At 47.0% G+C, this 21,965-nt stretch overlaps 1 protein-coding gene across 1 annotated transcript; it reads right to left on the bottom strand.

The window, feature by feature from the left end:
• Positions 1-500: 500 nt before the first annotated feature.
• On the bottom strand, positions 501-18,416 carry Cmbl (carboxymethylenebutenolidase homolog). Its single transcript, XM_015490456.2, has 6 exons — positions 18,259-18,416; positions 9,187-9,419; positions 7,220-7,327; positions 5,624-5,766; positions 1,863-1,954; positions 501-1,216 (listed from the first exon to the last, which is right to left on the bottom strand). Exons 2-6 carry the CDS (start codon positions 9,399-9,401, stop codon positions 1,037-1,039), a joined length of 738 nt encoding a protein of 245 aa, XP_015345942.1. The 5' UTR covers positions 9,402-9,419; positions 18,259-18,416; the 3' UTR covers positions 501-1,036.
• Between the last annotated feature and the right edge of the window lie 3,549 nt (positions 18,417-21,965).

Below are 21,965 nucleotides of genomic sequence, written 5' to 3' on the forward strand. Positions count from 1 at the left end.
AGTAGTAAGCAGGACACTGTCATGTGAGAGCCCGAGAACACAGGTCAGACAGGTATGCATGAGGTCATCCAGCAAGGGCACAGGAACCTATCTGTAGTCCCTACTACTACAGGCTGAGACAAGATGATCACTTGAGCCCAGGAGTTCAAGGCCAGCCTGGGCAACATAGGAAAACCCCGTTCCCACCCCACCCCCCAAAAAAAGTGTCCTGTGAAAGGCACACTGAAAACATCTGTGACCAAGACCTCTGGAGCTGGGTAGAGTTTATTGCCACTTCCATGAAAGAGACCCAAGACCAAATTAGAAAACAACCCAACATGTCATTTGCCCTAAGTCATAACAGTCCTGAGGAGGAGCAAGTACACACTAGGGACTTCACTCTCCACCATCACAGTAAGCCCCAGCCCCAGGGTCAGGAAACCACTGCCTAGAAAACTGCAGGATGGTTACTCTACTCCATCATTCTGTTTAGAAATAAACTAGGCACAGAGAATCAAGAGTCTAAAGCCAGCCTCTGCAACCCAGAGACATCAAAGTCAGTTTATTAGCTTGATATAGTTCGATCCATGGGAACATTTTAATTATAACACTTCTCATTACAACATAAATGTGACAAATTCAGTTCTCTTAAGACAAAGTCCAAGTGTATCTTACTCTGCCCCAGCTCACAGTTAAGTTTCTTCACACCTTAGTCATTTTAAAGGATGTGTTCAGTTAAAGACCAGAGAGGCCACACTTGTGCTCCCAGCTGGTTCCCTGGAGAGCCCAAGTGTTTTCTAATAGCTAGGGTATTGATCATTCAGATTCTCCAGGTACAGAACTATTTTTTATTTCTTTTTTTTATTTCATTTTTATTTTTTATTTAAACATGTTAAAATTATTTTCATATATTAACATTTTCCACTGAATGCATTTTAGATTATATAAAATAAATGTTGGAATCCTGAAATTATTTAAAGTAAAAAAAAATCAAATGGTAAGTATTGGAAGGCAACCGTTTGGATGAATCTTGTTTTGAGAGTGTACCTGTTTACTACTAAATGTACTTGTTCAGCCACTCGATTAAATTCCTTCTCGCCTCATCAATGTAAGGCTTGTCAGCAGGTAGACAATCTTCTCTCTTGCGATGCACAAAACCATGGGTTTGCCCAGAAAATGTTTTAATTTGATATTCAACCTTGCAGTGTTCTTTCAACTTCTGCGTCAGCAAAGAGACCTAGTATGCAAAACATTTTTGTGATGCCGTGATTTTAACTTGTTAGCAACATTTTTCATTCTCTAAATCTTCAGTGAGTGTTCATAAAAGAGATTTAACATCAATTCTTTAAATTGTAAACGAGTTCCACAGCTATTCCAAATTTTAACTATAATTTATAATTAACACAATTCTTGCTGCTGGCAAAGATTTTGGAGCAATATAAATATGATACAACAGCAATTACAGGCTTATATGGAATCATGTCCAAATAAACACATCATGAATTGAAAATGTGGGAGGCTAGGGGTAGAGTACAATGGTGAAGTATTTGCTTGGCTGTGCAATCCTCCTGCCTTAGCCCTCCTTAGCCACTGGGATTTCAGGTGAGCATCACCACACCTGGCATAATTCTACTCTTTTTTTTTTTTTTTTTTGGTGTTAGGGATTGAACCCAGGGCCTTGTGCATGTGAGGCAAGCACTCTACCAACTGAGCTATATCCCCAGACCCACTACTCTTAATCTCTGGTAAAACTCATCTTTTAAAAATGTCTATGTTGGAAAACATCTGGAACAGCAATTAATGAATGCTTTGAGACTTCTCCCTCAAAATGTCAAGACCTGCTCTTAAACACACAAGTGAGAAGAGGAAAGGTGCCAACTTACTTGCTCCAGGGGAATCACAGCATCATTTTCAGCAAAAATGAACAACGTGGGGTTCTTTAAACTGTAAATATCTTCAGAATCCTTGACGATACCTGAAAGATGGATTCAGGGGCATGAGACTATGATTTCCACAGTCACGCCACAGAAAACTGCCTCAATTTGGTTTGATTATTCAAAGTAAAAATGTATTTGGGGGGCTTTGTGTATTTTTTTAGCAGTTCCACAGTAGTGGCCTGGCCTACACAATTAGTGTAACAGGGTGACTCTTCCAGCCAGACCTGGCCCTCCGGCTCACTCACTAGAAGTGAAGCCATCAAGGTGTGGAATCAGGCCTTGCAGGCTGCTCCGTGAAGACGCAGAGGGTCTAACGAGTATCCCTCCTGGGATGTGCCTTCACTTGCACAGAAGTGAGAGCTGCCAAACCACTGTTCTGGAACTTTCCCTCTGCCCACCCAAGTCCCACAGGTTCTGACTTCAATGCACTGGGTGGTTTGGAATGGGCCTTTACGCTCAGACAAGCCCACAGCCTGCGACTGCCTGGTCCTAGCAAGTCATTCTCTGAAAAATTAGTTTTCCTCCTTGACTCAGAAGGTTAGAAACTGATCAGTCAGAAGCATGCTCCGCCAAGCCCAAGGGTTCTAGACAACCCTCCGGAACACCCGCTTCTATGGAGAAAGAAGTCAACCTAAGTAATCATTTTAAAAGAGAAAAAAATAATCTTTTTCAACTTCCTGACAGCAGCACAGCAAAGCTATGTGGCTGGACAGCAGCTGAATGTCCCCTGGACTCGCCCCCACCAGGCTCAGCAGCTCACGTACCTCACAGCAGCAGCCAGGAGGTGGCGCCAGTGAGGCGTCCACACAAGCACCTTCTGCTAATTCACACAAAGGCACCTTTGGGCCTAACAAGAGGTGGCCCGGTGCTCTAGCCCAACTGCTCATTTACTGAGTCTGCTTTCTTTCATAGAAGTTAATATTTAAAGAGTTTTTTTAAATGCCAAATGTAGGTGAAAATACTACAGTGAGGAACCATTAAGCCAAATAAGAATCATTGGTACAGGTATTATTTCATGACACTCTGATGTAAAGAACTTGGTGACACACTAGTATAATTTGATGACTTTACTAGTCAAATTTCCTTGTGTCTTTATATTTTTTTTTCCAAAATATTTTAGTCTCAATGCTTTTTTGGGTAGGAGTGGGGGACAGGTACTAGGAATTGAACTCAGAGGTGCTTGACCACTGAGTTACATATCCAATCCTTTTTTTATTTTCGTTTTGAAACACAGTCTCACTGAGTTGTTGAGGGTCCCAGGAAGTAGCTCAAGCTAGCCTTGAATTTTCTTTTTTTCTCTCTCTCTCCTTTCTTTTTCTTTTTCTTTTTTTCTTCTTTAAGTACTAGGAATTGAACTCAGGTACACTGAGCCACATCCCCAGCCATTTTTATTTTTTGATTTTTGAGACAGGGTCTCAAAAAGTTGCTCAGGGCCTTGCGGAGTTGCTGAGGCTGGCTTTGAACTTGTGATCTTCCTACCTCAGCTTTCTCAGCCGCTGGGATTACAGGTGTGTACCACCACATCCCACTTGGCCTTAACTTTCTATCAGTCTCCCAAGTCACTGGGATCCCAAGCATGCACCACACACCCGGTCCGTTCCGAGTGCTTCTGTAGCACATACTTGGCATGTAGTGTCTAAATACAGACACAGTGCTTTCATTTCCTTGCCATGATAACTCTGGTTTGTTTTGACTAAAATGTAGAAGCTGCTGGGTCAAATGGCGGTTCCATTCCCAATTTTCTTAGGAATCTCCACACTGCTTTCCATAGTGGTTGCACCAATTTGCAGTCCCACCAGCAATGTATGAGTGTACCTTTTCTCCACACCCTCACCAACATTTATTGTTGCCTGTATTCTTGATGATTGCCATTCTGACAGGAGTTGAAATCTTAGAGTAGTTTTGATTTGCATTTCTCTAATTGCTAGAGACGTTGAACACTTTTTCATATATTTGTTGATCAATTGTACTCCTTCTTCTGTGAAGTGTCTGTTCAGTTCCTTAGCTCATTAAAATCAGCATACCATAGTGACACAGCAACATCAATGTTTATAGCAGCTCAATTCACAATAGCTAAACTATGGAACCAAGCTAGGTGTCCCTCAACAGATGAATGGATAAAGAAAATGTGGTATATATACTCAATGAAATATTACTCAGCTTTAAAGAAGAGTAAAATTATGCATTTGCCAGTAAATGGTTGGAGCTAGAGAATATCATGCTAAGCAAAATAAGCCAATCCCACAAAACCAAAGGCTGCATGTTTTCTCTAATATGCAGATGCTAATTCACTATAAGGAAGGGGGCACTAGGGAAGAATAGCATTACCTTAGGTTAGGTAGAGGGAAGTGATGGGAGGGGAGAGGAGGGGATGTGGGAATAGGAAAGATAGTAGAATGAAACAGACATTATTACTGTATATGTGACTACATGGCCAATATGATTCTGCAACATGTACACTCAGAAAAATGAGAAATTATATCCCATATGTATGATATATCAAAGTACATGAATGCATTCTACTGTCATATATAAATAATTAAAACAAATTTTAAAAATTATTTAAAATGTAGAAGCTACTATTTGCATTTTAGAGTGGATTTTCTTTTTCTTTCCATCTGTGTGTATGTGTGTGTGAGTGCATATTGGTTGAAAGCAATTCATATCTTGGAAAAAATGTTTTCACAGATGTTGCTAATAAATATATTGCTTAAGTCGGGCAAGACTGTATGCACCTGTAGTACCAGTGTATCAGGAAACACTTGGGCCTAAGAGTTCAAGACTAGCCTGGTCAACATAGAGAGACCCTTTTAAAAAAAAAAAAAAATTAACTATGTATTAAGTCACACGCCTGTCATCCCAGCAATGTGGGAGACTGAGACAGGGGATCACAAGTTCAAGGCCAACCTCAGCAACTTAGTGAGACCCTGTCTCAAAATAAAAAATAAAAAGGGATGGGATATAGCTCAGTGTAAAGAGCCACTGGGTTCAACCCCCAGAACCATAAAATAATTAATTATAATTTTAAAATATACATGTACATATACTCATATATATCTACATAGCTTGTTAATGATCATCACAGAAAGAAATGCTAGGTGAGGAAATGGAGACCTCATTTAGAGGTTGGGGTGCAAACTGCTCACTCGCCAGGATACCCTGTGGTTACCATATTACAAACCTACAATCTCCAATATTATTTTCAAATTTTTAAAGGTTTTCTTTTTTTTTTTTTTTTTTTTGAAGCAAGGTCTTGCCATGTTACCTAGCTAATCTATACATATTTATATATCTATATACAGATAGATATAGAGATATAGGTATATAGTGGGTAGACACAACACTTTGTTTTTATATTTTTGCATGCTTACTGAGGATGGAACCTAGTGCCTCCCACATGCCAAGCAAGCGCTGCACCGCCGGCCCCTGCCCCAGCCCCTGTCCAGCCCCTGCCCCTGCCCTGCCCCAGCCCCTGCCCAGCCCCTGCCCCTGCCCACTCCTGAACTTGAGCGCTCCTCCCACCTCAGGCCGCGGTCAGCACCGGGCACCGCCTTCCCATCTCAAAGCCCATGTCCTCACGGGCCTGGCCTGGCACCATGGGTTCTGGGCTGCACCCGGGGAGAGGCCTGTGGCGACCGGGGCTCACCCAGCGCCCTGAGGGCACAGCAGCGCGCCCACCCTCCCCGGGACGCACCAGGCGGACTCACCGTAGACGGACACCCCCGCCCTGAGTTCTGGGTACGTCATCATCACGTGGTGCACGGCGATGCCACCCCAGCAGAAGCCCACGACGCCGATCTTCCGGGCCTGGCACTGCTGCTTCAGGTACCGCAGGACAGCGTCGAACTCTCTGGAACACAGAGAAGCTGTCAGGTCCGGGCTACCCTGGGAGCCTGGCAGGGCCGAGCGGGGGTGAGCGGGCAGCTTCGGCCACTGTCGTCTGAAGTCGCCCAGGGTCCCCGCTCCCGAGCTCCAGCCTCAGCCCCCTCCAGCGTGCACCTCCCCCGGCGCCCCCAGCCCAGCCAGGCCTGTGCACTGTCCCCCAGACACACGGCGCCCTTCCCGGCCTCGGGAGAGAAGCTGCTGTGTGCCCCCATCTCCACTCAGGGAGGTGCTGGTCTGACTGAGCCGGTCCCACGGGCTCTCTGATCCGACACAGGCCCACCGCTCTGCATCGCCCCTCGCCTCCTCTGCCCAAAGAGCCGAGCTCAATTTGGAAAGCCACCAGGGCTATTAGAATGGTGGCCCTGTCTTGCAATGGTTCATTTACCAAGTGCAGCTCGGGGTACAAGGCCAGCCCAGAAAGTTCTTTCGGATCTGATGGGAAGAAGTGCTATATATTTATGATTTTTTAAAAAACAAAAGAACAAAGCAGCTCTGTCACCTCATTCTTTAAAACACAAGGTATATTTGAGCCCATTTAAAGGAACGAGTGACAGCCTGCTGTGTGCATTCAGTTATCTTCATGACATGACAAGAGCAGTCCTGAAGTAATTCTGCAAAATAAAAGGTAACAAGAACAGTTTGGGCCCTTCAGGTTTTTTACTTTCTTGAACGCTTTCATTTTAGGAATAAATGCCTTCATTTGGAGGGATGAGAAGAAGGAAGGCATTTCTATAAACATTCTTCTACTTGGGTGAACACTGGATGCTTTTTGCTGCTTCAGAATCCAGCTGTGGATGAAGTACCCCTCCATCCACACACATTAGAGGGCTCTGCCCTCGGTTCCAGGAGTAGAATAGGTGGCCGCTGCCTGGCAAACCACAGCAGAGCAATCTCCTGGCCACAGTGATTACTTGGAGGAAGACCTTCTGATCCAGTCATAACCAAAGAGACAAAATGAGACTTGCTGGGTTGTTGGGAGAGAAGCAATGGAAGGTTAGAGCTGCTGCAGCCACTTTGCCACCCAGAGGCAAGAGCTACCTGAGGATGAAGCCGATACCTACCTTTTCTCAGTTCTGTAAGACAGTAACTCTCATGACTGCTTAAGCATTCAGGATGGGTTTGTTATGGATATAAACAAACACCTGATGGGACACAAAGCTTCTGCCCACCCCTTCCAATCCTCCCTCTGAGAAGGAAGCCCCTGCACCTGCTGGGGTGGCCGGAGTTCTTGTCGGCTTTACCTCCAGCTCACACACTGCAGCAGATCCAACCTTCTGCCTTTATGCTGTAGGACGGACCCTCTGGGCCAGTCCACTGAGGTCCTCCCGGGAGGAGGGAGGACTTGAGGCCTCTCCAGGTGAAGCCAGGCCCCTCTCCCCTCCAGCTGCCCCCGAGCTGCCGTGCCTGCGGTGACTTACCTATCGATCTTCCTGGCATTTCTTGTTTTCAGCCACTCGGGGAAGGTGGCCCAGTCACCAGTGGGGCTCCACGGCTCTTGCCCCACAAAGAAGTCAGGAACGATGGTTCTGTGAAACGTGGACGTCAGTCAGCCCTGGGTTCACAGTGGCCTGGACGCAGCGTTTGTTTACGTTTCTTTAGCCACTTGCTCAGGTGGCAGCTCTGGTCACAGAGAAGGGAAACTGGTGGCCACAAAGGCCAACTTTGATTGCAGCAAAAAAGGCAACTGGTGCCAAGTCCCAGTGTCTCAGATTTCACAACTGCAGGCACTTGGCCTCCACTTGGGGAGCCACCCGCCCTGGGCAGGACAGGGCCACTGGGCACTCCCCTGGGATACTCCAGCACTAGACACGAGGGCCTGTGGCTGGCAGCTGGAGGGCCCCTCCTGTCCCCACCCCCAGGGCTGCACCTCTCTGCAGGGCCAGGAGCCCCCTGGACTCTCCCACTGGCCTGGGACACATGGTCCGAATGGCCAGTCACTATGAGCAAGCAACTTCCCAGGCCTCCACCCAGGCTCCAACAGGACACAGTTTCCTGCCCAGAGAGTAAGGTCCACCGAGGGTTCTAGAAGAGGCCAGACAGGGAGAACAAGCCAGGTTCCAGAGTCCAGGTCATTCCTCCCCATCAAGCCAGGAGGGACAAGCCCTTCCCAAAGTCGGGAGGTGGCCATGGTGGAGGAGCCCAGCCCCTCCTGCAGAGGAGGCGCAGCCCCAAAACCTGGCTCAGGAAAGTCCCCCTCGGGTGTGACCCACCCACTATGGTGTGACCCCAAGTCACTGGGCCACTCTTAGCCTCTCTCTCGATGGACCAATGGACGGCACCCTGCGCCGCAGCCTCCGAGGACAGACTTGAGGGTGGAGGGAGTGCTGTAAGTGCGAAGGTGCCTTGCAAGTCACAGACAGACAGCCTGGCTGCTCCGACTCCAGCTAAGGACACCCACAGGACTCCAGGAGCCCCGAGCCCACTCAGCCCCGGTCAGCTGGCTGCTTGCATCAGGGTGCCCGGGGGCATCCGCATGACTGCAAACCTCCATCTATGCCCTGGTTTCCTGATCTGCCAATGGCCAGGGGACAGTCCTCCTCAAAGGGCTGCTGGCAGGACTGGGGGCCCCGCTCCCCGTCATGCCTTTGGCACTTCTGCCTAAGGCAGAGGCATCAGGGCTGGCCGCTTATCGTCGGTCTTGCCCTAAAAATCGAGGTTGCTTCATCCTCCAGGGAGTCTGGGGACATGAACGGTGACATCCTTTCACGCCACAGCAGCTGTGGTTCCTTTAAGTCAGTTTCTCTACTGAGGAGAACAAGGTAGGTTCCCGTCAGCTCTGCAGCCTCTCCTTTAGAGAAAACAAAGCCATCTCATGGTGTCCCCAGCTCAGGGCCACTGGGCTTTCCGCTCTCTGAAGCGGGAGGAGAAGGATGGTTCTACTCATCTGCATACTTTCCTGAAGCTTCTACCAAGGGTGGCCATGGCGTAAACGCAGAGTGATGAGCCAAGTCTCACTGTGCTCTTTCTGGAACCCAGTCTAATTCAGAGACAGCCAGGAGGGGACATGCTTGGATCAGGATGAGCCAGGGGTACCTCCTGTCCACATGAAATCTGACCCAAGGCTGACATGCTTCAGGGGCCAAAAAATGGGTCCATTTCAGAGCTGGGGATGTGTGCATAGGTGTCCTGTCCTGTGTGTGGTGAGAGGACCCTGTCCCAGAGTCTATAGGGCCAAGAACCCCCAGGAGGACCTGAGGCCCAGGGACTGGGGTGTCTTCCACGAGGCAGCCGTTCAGGACCCCTTGGCAGCTCCCCTCCCCTCACCACAGGGAGGGGAGGAAGCAGAGAGAGGAGAAGGCTTTCGCTTTTGTTTCTCTTTCTGAAGAACAAAATGGACCACAGAAATTTACATGAATTAAGCAAAGGAACAGGATTTTGTACTCACGTGTATCCGTTTCCTGCAATCAGGTCAGCCATGTACCTGGTGTTGGGCAGCTGCCACCCGAATATGTCTTGAATGACAATCACAGCTTTGCCTGCATCGACTGGGGATCTGGTGACATAAGCCTTGATGTGTTCGACTTGGACTTCCTGCCCCATGCCTCCATACTCTAGTCTGTGACCAATGTCACAGGGGCAGGGATGAGCTTCGTTAGCCATCGGAGACCTCAAAGTCAGCTACAGAGAAAACATACAGTGTAGGCTGGATGGTTCAAATCTAAAGATCACAAATAGTAAATGATAATCAAGAGTATTGGAAACAACCAGGCATGGTGGCACACCCCGTAATCCCAGAGGATGGGGAGGCTGAGGCAGGAGGATTGCAAATTCAATACCAGCCTCAACAGCTTAGTAAGGCTCTAACGCAATTTAGCGAGACTCTGTCTCTAAATAAAATAATTAAAAGGGCTAGGGATGTGACTCACTGGTAAAGGGCCCCTGGGTTCAATACTTGGTACCAAAAAAAAAATTACTGGAAAACATCATTTTAAATCCATCTGCGGTATTTACTATAAAAGAAATTGATGCTGCTGGGTATGCCGCTACACACCCCTGAATTCCCAGTAGCTCAGGAGGCTGAGACAGGAGGATCACGGGTTCAAAGCCAGCCTCAACAACAGCGAGGCGCTCAGCAATTCAGTGAGACTCTGTCTCTAAATAAAACACACAAAAAAAAAAAAAAAAAAAAACAAGGGCTGGGGATGTGGCTCAGTGGTTGAAAAAAAAGAAAGAAATTGATGGTAGTTCTGGCTCTAGCAACATAGAGGATGAGGGCCCAGGAGGAGCCATCCCCATTGCAGACAGTAGAAATGCCAGATTGAATATAAACACTAATAACAATAAAAATGGCAGAGCTCACAGGAAAAGGGTCCCCAGGGGCCAGGGCTGGAGAGGAAACTGAAAGTCACACAGCAGATGGTAAAGCAGCACAGTGATCGCAGGCACAGAGCCAGACAATCAGGGGCTTAGGACTGGTGTCCGGTGAGGCCTAGGACCACTCCAGATGGGAATTGGTAACCAGGACACACCTCTGCAAGGTCAAGCCCTGGAAGTTCACAGGGCGGCGGGGGGGGGGGTTCTCAAAACAAAACAAGAGAAGCTCTATCAACCAGGATCAGAAAGCTCTATCAACCAGGATGAGAAGCTCATCTCACCTTCAGCTCTGAGTGGAAGGGGACAAGCACCCCCACACTAGATGGGACTTGCAAAGCAGGAGTACTTAGCAGCCTGAGAGACGAAGGTGACAGTGGCCCTGGGCCAGGAAGCCGCTGGAGAACCTGGCAGAAGCACACCAGACCCACTTCACCACAAGACGGCCACGGTCCAGGCCGAAGAGCATTGCCCCGTCTAAGAGGGGTGCTCCTAAATCCTACCCACAGAAGCCATCCAAAGAAACGAAGACCAGATAGAACAGCCCAGTGAGAGGGGGTTTGAAAGGACAGCAGACCCACAAAGCTTAAAGAACAAAACAGAAAACTTGCTCACCACCGCAGTATGGAATTATGTAGCTGAAAGAATCCAAATAAATGTAAACATGTCAACTCACTCATTAAGACAGATTCTCATGCTGGATTTTTTTTAAATTTAGTGTTGCATCAGAAAGAGGGAGCTAGGAACACTTAACCCAAAGATATAGGTAGGCCCGTCACTAACAATTAGCCAGCAAAGCCTCTCCAAGCAGATGTGAACACTTAGCAAACTACCTGCATACTAACCACTGAGCCATACCCCCAGACCTTTTTTGTATTTTATTTAGAGACAGGGTCTCACTGAGTTGCTTAGGACCTCACTAAGTTGCTGAGGCTGGCTTTGAACTCATAATCCTCCTATCTCAGCCTCCCGAGCCACTGGGATTATAGGGGTGTACCATGGGGCCTGGCCAAAATGCAAGTTTCAACAATGATTTTACATAAAAAAAATGTTCTACATGTATAAGGAAATCATAATAGGAAGTCAAAAGGCCTAGAACTGAATTACAAAGAAAATACTACATAGCAAAAAATGATAAAAATTAATACTTAGAGAAATCTTTACAATGTAGATTGCATATATTAGACAAGAGGAAAAAATGAAAATAAACTAAGCATCAAGAAGTTAAGAAGTGGTGCATGCCTGTAATTCCAGTGGCTAGGGAGCCTGAGGCAGGAGGATCATGAGTCTAAAGCCAGTCTTAGCAACTTAGCAAGGCCCATAAACAACACAGCAAGACCCTGTCTCAAAAAAAAAAAAACGTGCCCCTAGGTTCAATCCCCAATCCCCTCCCCACCAAAAAAAAATGAGTTAAGGAAAATAATTGAATAAACCCTGTCTTAGTGTATTCATCTCGTAACAAAATACAACTACGTAACTCATAAACTGAGGTGTGGTTCTCCCAGTTCTGGAGGCTGAGAAGCCAAGAACAAGATGAAGGCAGGCTCAGAGTCTGGTGGGGGGCACTTTTTGTCTCACAGTGGGTGCCTTCTCCTGTGTCCTCACACCACGGAGGGAGGAGACACCTCCCTGGGACCTCTTTTATGAGGGCGCTAATCCCTGTCATGAGCTCTCCACCCTCACGACCTCTGCACCTCCCAGAGGCCTCACCTCCCAATATCATCATCACCTGGGGACGAGGGGTCCACACATGAACTGGGGGGACACCAGCATTCAGGCCACAGCAAGCCCAACACAGAGAAAACAAGGACAAGAAGACACGCATTGGGGAAAATCCCAAAAGATTAAAATTGGCTTCCTTGAAGAGTCATGAATTAGGCACAGCTCCAGCCCAACGGGTTAACCAAAAGGAAACAATGAAAAACACGTGTCAACCAGAAACCAGGTCCCCAAGGAAAGGCATCTGAAGATGCTCCGTTTAGCTGGGACACCCCAGCTCAGGGGTAGAGCACAGGCCAAGCAAGGCATGGCCCTGGGTTCCTTTTATTTATTTAAGTCAATGAATACATAAGATTTTCCTCCTGTGGGGGCTGGGGCTGTAGCTCAGTGGTAGAGCGCTGGCCTAGCCTGTGTGAGGCCCTGGGTTTGATTCTAAGCACCACACACAAATAAATAAAGTTCTATCAACTACTAAAAAAATAAAATAAAATAAAAAGGATTTGTCTCAGGAAAAAAAAAATTACTGTGAACAACTTTAGGCTAATAAATTTGAAAACACAAAATTGACTAATTGGTAGCATAGCAAATATGGGAATATTCCTCATCTGTTTTATATGCCTAGCACCAAAACTCAAAATGTAAAAAGAAAAAAAGGCAGTGAGACAGTTCTAGATTAAGAGATACAAAAGAAAAACAAATTCACCTAAGTTGTGGTTCAGAATTGAGAACCGCTAGAAGAGACACACAAAGACAAGCAGGAAAGTGAATATGGATGACAGCGCTCATCACTTTATACTATGCAGTAGTACCCATTTTATTCTTATTTGTTTGTTTGTTTTGTACTAGGGATTGAACCCCGCGGCTTAACCACTGAGCCACATCCCAGCCCTTGTTTGTATTTTACTTAGAGACAGGGTCTCACTGAGTTGCTCAGGGCCTTGCTAAATTGCTGAGGCTGGCCTTGAGCTCTCAATCCTCCTGCCTTGGCCTCCTGAGCCAGGTGCCCATCTTCGTGTCAGTTTTATAAGGTGTGATTAAGGTGCGGTGACCGTGGTTATATACAGGAATGTTCCCTCCTTAAGAAAATGTTTGCTCTTAGAACTAAGAAGCAGAGTCACGCTCAGGGTGAGAGTGGGACTGGACCTGGAGAAGGGAGAGGCAGGGATCCAAGGCCCAGAGAGAGGACGGCCAGGCCACGTTCCCCAGCCAGCGCCGCTGTGGGGCCAGACTCTGCGGGTTCCGAGAGTCCTTCCAGGAAGCCGGAGGGCACTGTGGATCCACAGTGGGAGGGTGGACTGGCGAAGGCCATGGCGCACAGCTGGGAAAACAAATCACAAAGGATCCCAGACAACTGCAGCCAGCAAACCTGTCGGAGGTCAGAAACCTAAGCAGGAAAGAATTGAACTGTTGGGAGGAGACGTAGAAGAACTCCTCCTTGTTCAACCGTGAAGTAGGCCCAATTTCTTAAAGGAGCCCAAAATAGCATATGCCATAAAGGAAAGGATCATTTCTTTTAAGTAAGATATTGTAGAAAATTGAATACTGATGACTACAGAAGGACCCTGGGAACTATCGCCAGCCGTGGCAGGGAGGAGGCTGGCGTGGGCTACGCTGCAGGGTCCTTGTCTGCTATAGATACATCATCGTGATGGACGGACGGGCAGCTGTCTGGGATCTGCCTCACAGTGGGGTGGGGGCGGGGTGCTGACGCCCGAGTGCTGACAGAGAGGGACAGGCCACTGAGGCCAGGAGCACCCCCGCCCCCAACTTGGAATCTTCCATCATAAAAAAAAAAAAAAAAAAACTTGTGAATTTTCATCTTGATAACTAAGACAATGAGGTTAATAAGACAATAACAGTTACAACAAGATAAAGACTTCTTAACCAAATTGGAAAAACACTATAGACTAGGATAAAATATCACTTTTAAAAAATAGGAGACTTAGGGCTGGGGTTGTAGCTCAGTGGTAGGGCACTTGTCTAGTCTGTGTGAGGCACTGAGTCCAATTCTCAGCACTGCACATCAATAGGTCCATCAACAACTAAAAATATTTTTTTTAAAAAAGGAGACTTAGAATAGAGATAAAATACACAAGGTATCTTTAGCAAGGCATGGTGGCACATGCTTGTAATCCCAGCCATGTGGGAGGCTAAGACAGGAGGATGGAGGCCAGCCTCAGCAACTTAGCAAGGTCCTAAGCAACTTAATGAGACACTGCCTCAAAATAAAAAATAAAAAAGGGCTGGGGATGTGGTTCAGTGGTTAAGCACCCTGGGCTCAGTCCCCAGTACCAAAATAAAAGGAAAAAGAAAGAGGTAATCTGGACACAGAATCACACTGGAGAGAAGGCCACTTTAAGATGGCGATAAGAGTGGAGAGAGGTGTCTACCACTCAAGAAATACCAAGGACTGCTGCGTTGAAACTGAGAGAGGCAAGGAAGTGCTCTCCCCCATGGGTGTCAGAGACAGCATGGCCCTGCTGGCATGGACTTCCAGCCTCCAGAACTGAGAGAATGCACTTCTACCCTCTGTTTTGAGGAAATTTGTTACAGCTGCCCAGGAAATAAATCACATGTCAGAATGAATGAACTGCATTTATATTTACCAATATGGTGTCTCAAAAACAAGGCTATGTAAGAAGATAACAGGTATTCTGATGCTAAGTAAATGTTAATGACAAAACAATGTATATATTATTAATAAATATACTGTAATAAAAATGTCATGCACAGGAAAGAAACCAAGTGGTTACCAGGCAGGAATCATACTTGCTACATTGTATCTCCTTAAAAAACTTTGACTTGAAGTCCACAAGACAAGATGGTATCTTTTAAATCTGGGTGAAATGAAAATGGGTGGCTGTTTTATTGTTCCCTGCATTCATTTTCCTGAACATTCTCAGTGTTTCATAATTACAAATGGGATACTTTTTTTTTTTTTTTACCAGGAATTAAAGGGGCATTTAACCACTGAGCCACATTCCCAGTCCATTTTATTTTTTTACTTTGAGATGAGATTTCACAAAGTCCTTCTGGGCCTTGCTGAGTTGCTGAGGCTGTCTTTGAACTTGCGATCCTCCTACCTCAGCCTCTCAAGCTGCTGGGATTCAAGGTGTACACCTCCGGCTGTGATAACTAGGTTTTACAAGAAAATAAATTAATAAGCAGTTATTCAACCAAGGAAAAATTGCCTCTTGTTTTCTTGGTTTTGTTTTTCACAAGCTCCTATGGAACTATTATTAGGAAGAGATGTCACAACAGTTGAGCATCGATAGCAGCCCAGTGCACATGGACTGAGTTCTCACCTGAGCTATCCTGTGAGGACCTGGGACCACGGGAAACACTGGCTGTTCCAAAGCAGCCTCTGATATGAATCGTTTGCTGATCTTCAATTGTTGTCCACATTCCAGAAGAAATTCTTATAGCCAAAGAGTGGCCTTCTAGATGGGTATTTCAAGTTTACTATTTCTCAGAAGGGGCAGCAGCCAGGAGAGGGCTAGGTGTGCCAACTGTGGCAGGCTGGACTCTGGCCCAGACCTTTCACAGCTGCTAGCCCGAGCCCATGTGTTGGGGCCAAGTCCTGTAGCAGAGTTGCTGTGGACTGGCCTGCCTGGAGTCCCAGCAAGTCCCAGGGAACATGCCCTTGACTCTCCGCTAATTGTATGATAAGTACATTTTTCTATATATGCCTTCCAGGATTTTTGCCTCCCCCCATGATTAATTTCTGAAAAGATAATTTCCAGAAAAAAGTGAAACCATCACTCTCATACAGATAGTCAAGCTGGGTGCAGTAGTGGATACCTGTAATCCCAGTAGCCTGGGAGGCTGAAGCAGAAGGATCATGAGTTCAAAGCCAGCCTCAGCTACTTAATGAGGCCCTCAGCAACTCAGAGAGACTCTGTCTCTAAATAAAATACAAAAAACAAAAAAGAGGACTGGGGATGTGGCTCAGTGGTTGAGCACTACTGGGTTCAATCCCTAATGCAAAAAAAAAAAAAAAATCAAGATCATGAATTTATATGCAAATAGAGACAAAACAGACTTCTGGAGGAGGAAGTCAATCAATTCTCTACAAGTCAAGACAGATTTTACAAAATCTATCAGTCTATCAGTTACACATGACCTAGAAAGAGTTGTGAAATGATCTGAGTACAATGAGCAGGTCTAGAATCAGACAGCCCAGGAGGATAAGCATAAATGGTGATACTTTTCCACTGAAGCAGTTTCTCCTAGATGTTACAGGGTCCTTCGTAGGAGTGATATGGCCGGTACAGGGCCAGGACTGTAGCCCTGACATGCGCAGTGGGGCCCTCAGTGTGATAGTCCTCATGTATGACAAGGAAGACGTCTCTACTGCTTGCAGGTGTGTTTGGGGCCACACCCTAACCACCCTGAGATCAGCTCTGTGGTCTCCACTGGCAAAGCCTACAGGAGTCAGGGCACTCTTGGTAGCACCAGGGATGGCTAGGACATGCCCATACAGAGGACACCTAATTGCACATTCTTTGGCAAGCTCCCCATGGCTGGCTGCAGAAAACACATGATTTTACCATAAACATTCATGCAAGATGCCGCATAGATGTGAATGATCACAGGCCCACTCACCCACAGAGCGGTTCCTGTGGCCCCTTCATCTCTGCCTCACACAGTTCCCTCTACAAAAGTACAAGTCAAAATCCACGGGGATCTCTGTTGAGGGTGTGATCTGCAAAAGCCTGGGCTCCAGGTTCCTCCTCTTCCTCCCCCTCCTCCTCCTCCTCCTCCTCCTCCTCCTGTACCTCCCTGGGGCATCCCTGATCCACATACATTTGCACTTCTTGACTTCTTTCTTGAACTAGTTAAGACATCTACCTGTTTCCCTCTTTAGTGAATAATGAATAAAATACAATCTTCACCTGTGCTGCCTTTTATAGCTGTATGGAAAAGTCATAGATTTTATCTTTTGCTGAAAATTATCTTTCAACAGTGTAACCAAACACCCAGTGGAAATCAGAAACGGGTAGTAAAGAATGGTCAGCATGTGCTTTTCCTGCCATGGTACCCCAAGGATTTAAATAACTCAGAAGTCAAACTTCCTCACATAATGAACAACAGAAATAGAGAACAAAAGATTTTTTTTGGTGGGATGGTGGTTACTGGGGACTGAACTCAGGGACACTTGACCACTGAGCCATATTCCCAACCCTATTTTGTATTTTATTTAGAGACAAGGTTTCATTGAGTTGCTTAGCACCTTGCTTTTTCTGAGGCTGGCTTTGAACTTGCAATCCTCCTGCATCAGTCCCCTGAGCCACTGGGATTACAGGCATGTGCCACTGCGCCTGGCTAGAAAACGGATATTTTTACCAACAAAAATGAGACTGTAACAAGCAAAGAACTCAAGAAATAAAGTGCTGGGCATTTTAGAAATTGAGAAACAGAAGCCAAGTGTGCTGCAACGGGGAAGCAGGATTCACGGGGACATGGGAAGATAATACAGAAAGGCAGAGTCCAACAGGGAAGGGCTGGTGTTTTACTAGTTGAACATCGCAGGAACTTGCAGGGCAACTGATTTCCAATCTTTCAGGGGCAGGGCAGGGCAGGGCCAATACTTATCCTTAGGTGACTGTATGAAAGTCAACTCCTCCAGGTATTGACTTTCTCAGTAATCGCTCTTGTATTTTGCTTAGGGTATGTAATTTCCATAGCATGGATTAGAAAGCTACAGGGGCTGAGAACACACCGCCTCGGACCTGCCTTTTCTCTCGCTGTTCCCAGGCCTAGACAGGCTTCCCCAGTTATGCGCAGGGCTCATTTCTGACTACCTTATTTTACATGGGCTCTGAAAACAACAGGTGGCCGTTTCCATCAGCAAGTGGACAGAGAGGGCAGTACCCAATGTTAGCACGGCCTGGGTCTCACCCAGGGTGTGCACTGTACTGTCTTTTCTGTCCAGACCTATCCAGTATCCACGATATCATCCTCGTAATGTGACCGCGCCTCCTCCTTTGTGCGCCCGTTAAGGAAACATGGATAGTGAGTTCATGCAAATATGCTGTTTCTCCAGTTGTATATTCATAAAAACCATACGACCAAAATGTCCAACCTCAGGGAAATAGCTGCAAAAACAGCATTCAGCGGCACAGAGGAGCAACTACTGACGCTGCCTTCGATGGCAATGACCAACACGAGTTGGTAAACAGTGTGATTTCCCTGAGTTTACGTGTAGGACCAGCCACCTGTGGGAAATGTGTCGCCGGTGACGGCGGGTTTAGGGCGCTGCTTCTTTGGAGGGACAACGTGCCACTTTAAGGAGAACCCGCTTATGAAATGCACTTTGGTAAGGTCCCCACCTGCGCCCCGCGAAGCCCTCTGCCACAGTGCAAACCCACCGCGAGTCCAGCGGATTCTGTCCCCGGGGATTCTGTCCCCAGCGACGCGCACCTACCTGGCGGCGCGGCCTGAGAACTGCCCTGCACCCGGGAGACCGCAGCAGGAGCCGGAGCCCAGGGAGCCGAGGCCGGGAGAGCCAGCGCCGGGACGGGGAGGAGCCTCGGCCCCGCGGGAGGCCGACGCGGTGACGGAGGGGGCCGGCCTCCCGGCGGGGCCGAGGCTCGACCCGGATTCGTGGGCTCCAGGGACAGCCCGAGCCAAGGGAGGGGACAGGCGGGAGGCCGGGGCACCCGAGCGGGTGGGGGGAGGCGGGGGAAGAGCGTTCTGCAGGCAGGGGGAGGGGCGCGGGCAGCGACGCGGGGCGTGGGGGGCGACGAGGTGTCCCCAGGGCGGGAGGCGGGGAGGCCCGGGAGTTGGGAAGTGTGTCCCCAGAGCAGGTGGGAGGGAGGAGGCCGGGAGGCCTGGAGGAGGGAGACTGACAGCCAGGGACGTTTAGGTAGTGCCCAGCTCCTGAGACCTGTAACTTCTCGGTTGTAACTCAAAATAAGGCTATTTGAAAAAATTAACAGGAGCCTGGCGCAGTGGTGCACTCCTGTAATCCCAGCTGCTCCGGAGGCTGAGGCAAGAGGATTGCAAGTTTAAAGCCAGCCTCAGCGATTTAGGGAGGCCCTAACCAATTTAGCCGAACCCTGTCTTTAAAAATAAATAAATAAATAGATAGATAGATTAAAAAGAGCTGGAAATGTGCCCCTGTGTCCCTGTGTTCAATCCCTGGCACATACTTGGGTGTCAACATAATTCATATACAAACAAAGATATGAAAAATTGTGGTATATATATGTATTAAGAATTGTAATGCAAAAAAAAGAACATGTATAAAGGCATAAATTGGCGTGAACATACTTTATATACAGAGATACGAAAAATTGTGCTCTATATGTGTAATAAGAATTGTAATGCATTCCACTGCTATCGTGTATTTAAAAAATAATAAAATCAACAAAAGATTTTTTAAAAAGAAAGAAAAAGAAAAGAGAAAGAGAAGAAAAGTAAGTTAACAGTGCAAAAAAAAAAATGAGGAGCAACTTCCCGGTGCCACAAGAATTTCACCCAAAATCTTGTGGTCCTAGGTGGTGAAGCCATATTACTTTAGCTATGCTTAATAGGAAGAGCTGTGGATCCAGGCTGAGACCTTTCCCTGGGGACTCTTGTCCTGAGAGGGGTGGCAAGCAGGTTAATAACAGCAGAGACCAGGGGTAAGGTGTGTGATACTTAATCACATTTCCATAGGGTACTTTTCACAGAAAGCTGGAATCGTGACTCTTATCATCTCCTGTGTACCTCCTGGAAGGGCGGAATTGCTTCTCTGTTGATTAAGTGCAAGCTGCAAAGTTGCACAATCCTTAGAAGAGAACAGCACAGCAGGTGTTGTTCTAGGCAAGCACAGTTTTCTACTAAAACCAAACTATTTCTATGACTGTTTTTAAACATCTTTTGTTGTTGCTGTTGTTATTGTTGTTTTAGTACTGGGGATTAAATCCAGGGACAGTTTACCACAGAGCCATATCCTCAGCCCTTTTTATTTTTGAGACAGGGTTGCACTGAGTTCCTTAGGGCCTTGCTAAATTGCTGAGGCTGGCCTTGAACTTGCAATCCTTCTGCCTCAGCCCCACAAACCCCTGGGATTACAGGAGAGTATCATAGTGCCCAGTGATCTTTTAGCATCTTTAAAGCTACATTTATGTGGAAAGAATAGATATGACTAGTTACATATCATTTTTCTGTATTTGCTAAATTTAGCTCCCTAAGCATCATTACTAACTTCTTATTTAATAACACTGTTATTAATAGAAGGGAGTTTATATTCACCAGGCTCTGCCTTGCTGCAGTTTGCTAACCTAGTATTAAATTTATGCATGTACTTTTTTAAAAGGTCAGGACTGCTTGAGAAGGAGATCCCGGCTGAGTAGGGTGTGACCAGAGGAGAAACTGTCACCTATAACTGGGCCACTGAATCTGGTTGATGAAAGTCTGGTTTTCACAAGTTATATAGCCTGAGGTTTCTCAAAACAGGGGCTGTTTAGTGTTTGCCTTCATGAGTAGATGCCTCCTATTTCCATTCTTTTCATTACCCCCAAAGACATGTAGCTTCTCTTTAGCCTATTTCCTTAAAAATGAGGCAATTACTGGATTAGGCTTGAGCATGCATCAGAATCCCTGTAGGGTTTGTTAAACCCCAGGGTACTGAACCTAACCACAGAGACTCTCATTCAGGAAGCCCAGGGACCTGGGAAACTGAACCCCTAGGAGATCTGTCCACATGTGTATGTATAGGTGTATGCATACACACACAGAATGTTTACTACAGGGAATCCATTTACATAACTTAGAGGCTGGTTAGACAGTCTCCCTAAGCCTCTGTATCCAGTGTTGAAGGTCAAAGTTCCCAGGTAGGTGAACAATCAGGAAAGATCGTGAGCCAGCTGGAACCTCATGAGCAAGCCTTGGAAATTTCCAGAAACAGATCCATCTGTGTCTATCCCTGTGGCCTCTGATCTTGACAATGAGAGTGTCCTGCAAAATTCCAAAGCTCTCCCTCATGGAACCAAACTCCCACACCTGGCCCAGGAGTCAGAGAAGCGGAAGGAAGCACCAGGGGCAAGTAAAGCAATTGCTGGCCCAGCTAACTGCTGGGTGAGTCAGCAGATCAGGAACCACACAGCCAGAGTGGCTTCTAGCTCCCTTCCACCTCTCCCAGGAACACCTCTCCAGGGCTGGGATGTGGCTCAGTGATACAGCACTTGCCTATTGCACACCAGGCCCTGGGTTCAATTCCTGGCTCTGTCAGTTAACACAAACTAGAAACACACCAGAAAGGGGGATTCTGGGAAATTTAGCTCCACCTGGATTGGTGCAGAGGACAGACATTATCAAGCCTCATATCACGATGAACATACTTCCTGTCCTTCTCACTGCAAACGTGTTGGTATGGACTGGATGTTTGTGTTCTCCCGAAATTCATATGTTGAAATCCTAAGTCCCAATGTGACCATATTAGAAGATGGAGCCTTTGGAGATGCTAAAGTCAGGAGGGTAGAGGCTCAGTGAACAGGATTAATAAGAAGAGAATCAGCTTGCCTAGCACTCACAAGGCCCTGGGTATAATTTCCAGCACCACAAAAACAAACAAAAAGGAGAGAAGGGGCAGGAGAATGTGCTGCTTCATCATTAAACCAGAAGGCACATGCCAAGAACCCGCTCCTGCAGGTACCCTGACCTCTCAGACTTCCAGCTGTGAGAAACTCTGTTAAGACACCAGGCCATGGTGTTTTGTTGTAGTGACCCAAACTTCTAAAACAGCCATCCTGCTGACAGCAAAAGCAGGGTCCTTCTCCCAAATGCCGACCCAATAACAAGACAAGGTTTTGAGAAAGAGAGGGAAGTTTTACTGCCTTACTAGCAAAGGAGAATACACAATGGACTCCTGCCCCAGAAGCTAATTCTGCCAGGGGAAACAGGGGGGCTTTTGAACAGAGGACTCAAGGCTGCACTCCAGCTGTGCCATGACAGGAGTCAGACTTCATCTGTAGCCTTGAGAGAGAACTGTTTCTAGATCCACAGGTATCAGCCTCCAAGTCTGGGGTCCTCCATTCCTCTGGCCTGTGAACTAAAGGATAGATAATGAAGCCTAGGATGGGAAGAAGGTCAATCTTGCTTCCCTGAGATAGAGGGAGAAGAGGAAGGGGATGGGGGGAGTCAGTT

This window comes from Marmota marmota, unplaced genomic scaffold (genome assembly GCF_001458135.2).
Source record: "Marmota marmota marmota unplaced genomic scaffold, marMar, whole genome shotgun sequence".
Taxonomy (NCBI): Eukaryota; Metazoa; Chordata; class Mammalia; order Rodentia; family Sciuridae; genus Marmota; species Marmota marmota.

Coding starts and splice junctions, on each gene's coding strand:
- Cmbl (XM_015490456.2), bottom strand. CDS start 9,401: ATGGCTAACGAAGCTCATCCCTGCCCCTGTGACATTGGTCACAGACTA. Junction 1,955..5,623: donor GGCGGGGGTGTCCGTCTACG/GTGAGTCCGCCT, acceptor TCCATCTTTCAG/GTATCGTCAAGGATTCTGAA. Junction 1,217..1,862: donor CTGTGATTCCCCTGGAGCAA/GTAAGTTGGCAC, acceptor TTTGCATACTAG/GTCTCTTTGCTGACGCAGAA.